Source organism: Triticum dicoccoides, chromosome 6B, assembly GCF_002162155.2.
Source record: "Triticum dicoccoides isolate Atlit2015 ecotype Zavitan chromosome 6B, WEW_v2.0, whole genome shotgun sequence".
Lineage (NCBI taxonomy): Eukaryota > Viridiplantae > Streptophyta > Magnoliopsida > Poales > Poaceae > Triticum > Triticum dicoccoides.
In genome coordinates this window covers 35958662-35961891 of record NC_041391.1, presented here as the reverse complement: position 1 = coordinate 35961891, position 3230 = coordinate 35958662, and the positions used below count along the sequence as shown (strand labels likewise).

Genomic DNA, 3230 nt, shown 5'->3' with positions numbered 1-3230 from the left:
AGTACCTAGTTGGTTGTGGTGGCTTGTGGTTCAATAGAATGAGGGAAATTGACGACAGAGAGGAGGGTCACTTGCACTGCACACCTTCCAGCTAGTGTTGGGTTCGTTGGTGAGCATTTGCCAGATGTGGCATCCGAGTTGTGGAGTTTTTTGTTTCTTTGTTCCTTTCAATGTGAGCATGGGAGACCTCAGGATGTTAACTGGTGCGGTAAACATGAGCTTTTGTTGCTCTTTCATCCCAAGTATGTCAATGGTGTTCGGTACTAGTTGACGCATATCGCAATCCTGTCGTTTCTACCAAGTCGCCGATACAAACACGATGTGCCATTGCCACTTCCCACGTGTGCACATCACAAAAAGTGACCAGGGTAGTGAAAGCATGGGCTTGTGTCAAGCTATCAGATGGACGTTGGTAGTATGATTACGAAACAACCCATGCAGATGCCAGATGGACATCGAGGGCCGCAATACCCTCTGGGATTATGATTTGGAAACAGGTACACCCTCCATTTTAGAATATAAGGTGTGTCGATCAGGATTTCCATTTTAGAAATTACGCCAGACGAAGCATGATTTTATTAAAATTTTGTTTCAATTTCCAGTTTCATGTTCTTGTTTCCCTATGTTGTTTACAAATTTTAAGTGGTCTTATATTATGGAACGGATGGAGTACATCTGATTGATTAGAGAAACTGGTCTATGAGCATCCCATTTCTGCTGAAGATGGGGATGTCTAGGCAGTCATGATCTTCGATAGAGGAGGAATTGGAAGATATGCGCCGTATGTTAGTCCACGAGCGACCCGTCTTTGCCGAATGTTGTCGCCCTAAATTGGCTAAGGAAAATTACTGCAAGATTGATTGTTGGTTCAGAAGTTTACCAGTGCACTCTATCAAATCCTGACCCTGATTTATTGATGCAGCTACCAGTCATAAAAGAAGACTCTTTATTTAGAAGGAAAGAGACTATATATAGCATTCCTTGTGAGAGGGGCGTTTTGGTGGACGAGCGACATGGAGGCCGGTATCCGGGACGGTCGTTATGGCGTCGTGATGCGTGGCAGTTGTCCCTTTTTATATGCAGCGTTTCCATCTGGTATAAATACAACGGTGCTGAATGCTCCTGTTCCCTCTTTATACATGGGCCTAAGATTGTTGTACTTCCACGCACGAACAGGATGGTCTGAACGTGCGGCTTTGAATTTGGCCCATCATGAGGGCTGGCAAGGTTGGTTGGTGGGAAAAATAAATGAGATGCTGCTGCGTTCGCTCAGCGGCTGGGCCGACCATTAATCAGCTGCCTGTTCGTGTTTGCCCACTCAACCGCAAAGTGGACGGCGCCGGGCCGAGCGCAGCGCGGCTTCTCGCCATGGACGGCATGGAGTTCTTCTTCGAGGAATCTGCATCAGGGTAATTCCCCCAAAATCTCCGCTCAAGTTCTTGCTACCTGATGCAACTACTTCATCTAGAAATCCATTCGTTGGAGTTCCCCTTGTTCTATTTCCTCAACTGCCAGCTTCTGGCTGGCTTCTCGTTTGCCTGTGTAGGTTCGTGCCGTGGGTGACAACGGAGATCTCTTTAGGGGTCTGCGTGTCATCGAGCAACCAACTGAAGGCGGTACAAGCGGAACAGAGGACGCAGAGGAGGGCCTGATTTCATCTATGCGCATTGAACAGGGCGAAGGCGACATGCATACTCTTGGCGACGAAGGGATGGGCGACTCATGCGAGACAGGCGGCACAGATACAGTCCATAATGCCGTGTCCCAGGATGCAGACGAAGATGGTGTTGGAGTGTCAAGTGCAAAACAATCTTCTTGGACCAGGAGGTGATTTTCCTGTTATCCCTCCCCTTAATGCACTTGCAGCTAGTGTCGCTTAATTTTCTGCTTAGCTAAATACATCATCACTTTTTTGGCCGTACTGTCGCTGTGCGATGAGCGGTCGTTTTTGTTAATTTAGAACTATGCTCATGCTTGCGCATGTTTTGTGGGAGGGGCGCCTGTGTTGTAGTACGGGGGGAAACGCGTTCAGAGATAAGTGAGCAGCCAAATTTCGTGACATGCCTGATGCCATGGGATCACACATGGAACGCACTGATCTCGCGAACCCAAGCGAAATGATGATCATATATGCCATTTTGTGTTATGTGAAAAAAATAATGTTCCTGAATCTCCTAGCGACATTATCATATTGACAGACATATGTCTAGCAAAAAAAGGCTTTGCGTCATTCAGGGCGTTTTACCCCCCTGATTATTTGGTTTGTATCTTGTACACAGGGTCAGAGTTCCAAAAGCGGCGGATGAGAGAGAGCCCATCCCATCAAGGATGCCTGCCCTTGAAGCTTCTATCCGTGCATTTGTCAACAAAAAGTCAAAAAATGTTATCAATCCGTCTATTGGAACTAGTTTCGATTCAGTCGAAGAGGGCTACGAGTTTTACAATCTTTATTCATGGGAGGTTGGTTTTGGTGTGCGCTATGCAAAAAGCCGTTTGAATGTACACCGGAAGAAGTGCATGCAGGAGATAGTTTGCGCTTGTGCGGTGAGTCAGAAAACATAACATTAATAATTATCAGTTACGCTTTTGTGGCTTCATTAGCTTCGCTTGGTATTTTTTTTGGGTGGAAAGTCCGGCTGGGAGAGTGTGGACAATTACCTGAATTCATGTTTTTACGTGCGTGCTTTTGTTCTGCAGGGTAAACCGTTGCAAGCCAACAGCCGGTCAACGAGGTGTTGATGAGCGATGAGAAGGTGGACACCTTCAAGTGGATATTCACAGAGTTTTTCCAAATGCTCGCAGCACCACAACCAAAAACTATATTGACAGGTAATACGAGTTCCAGATACAGAAAGAACTAAAAAAAACTTGTTAGGTTCCTTACTGTCCATAATTGAGTTGATATTGCTTGATTTTCTGGTGACTGCGATAGATCAAGCTCGTGCGATGGAAATTGCAATAGTTGACGTCATGCCATGGACCGCACATCGGTGGTGCAAATGGCACGTCCTGAATAAGGCAAAAGAGAGCCTTGGGGCGCTTCTTGCAAGCTAGTCCACCATGTGGTTAGTATTGATGAATTTGAGAAGGGATGGGCATGCATGATTGAGAAGTATGATTGAGAAGTATGAACAACCTTCGAAGAGGAGCAGATTCTGTTCCATATGTAGAATTCAGGGTCACAAGAGCACAACACGTCCTGCTAGGGGTGATGTGCCAAAGGCACCTAG

General features: G+C 46.2%; 1 protein-coding gene across 1 annotated transcript; it reads left to right on the top strand.

Annotated features, from left to right (window-relative positions):
- The first annotated feature begins 448 nt into the window (after nucleotides 1-448).
- Nucleotides 449-3027, top strand: LOC119320655. The gene is made up of 5 exons (XM_037594650.1): nucleotides 449-497; nucleotides 1297-1409; nucleotides 1547-1827; nucleotides 2280-2544; nucleotides 2698-3027. Exons 1-5 carry the CDS (start codon nucleotides 449-451, stop codon nucleotides 2737-2739), a joined length of 750 nt encoding a protein of 249 aa, XP_037450547.1. The 3' UTR covers nucleotides 2740-3027.
- Nucleotides 3028-3230: the final 203 nt, after the last annotated feature.

Excerpts from the sequence above, each read along its gene's own strand:
- LOC119320655 (XM_037594650.1), top strand. The coding sequence starts at position 449 with ATGGACATCGAGGGCCGCAATACCCTCTGGGATTATGATTTGGAAACA. Across the intron at positions 1,410-1,546 it reads TTCGAGGAATCTGCATCAGG|GTTCGTGCCGTGGGTGACAA; the intron begins GTAATTCCCCCA and ends TTGCCTGTGTAG. Across the intron at positions 2,545-2,697 it reads AGATAGTTTGCGCTTGTGCG|GGTAAACCGTTGCAAGCCAA; the intron begins GTGAGTCAGAAA and ends TTTGTTCTGCAG.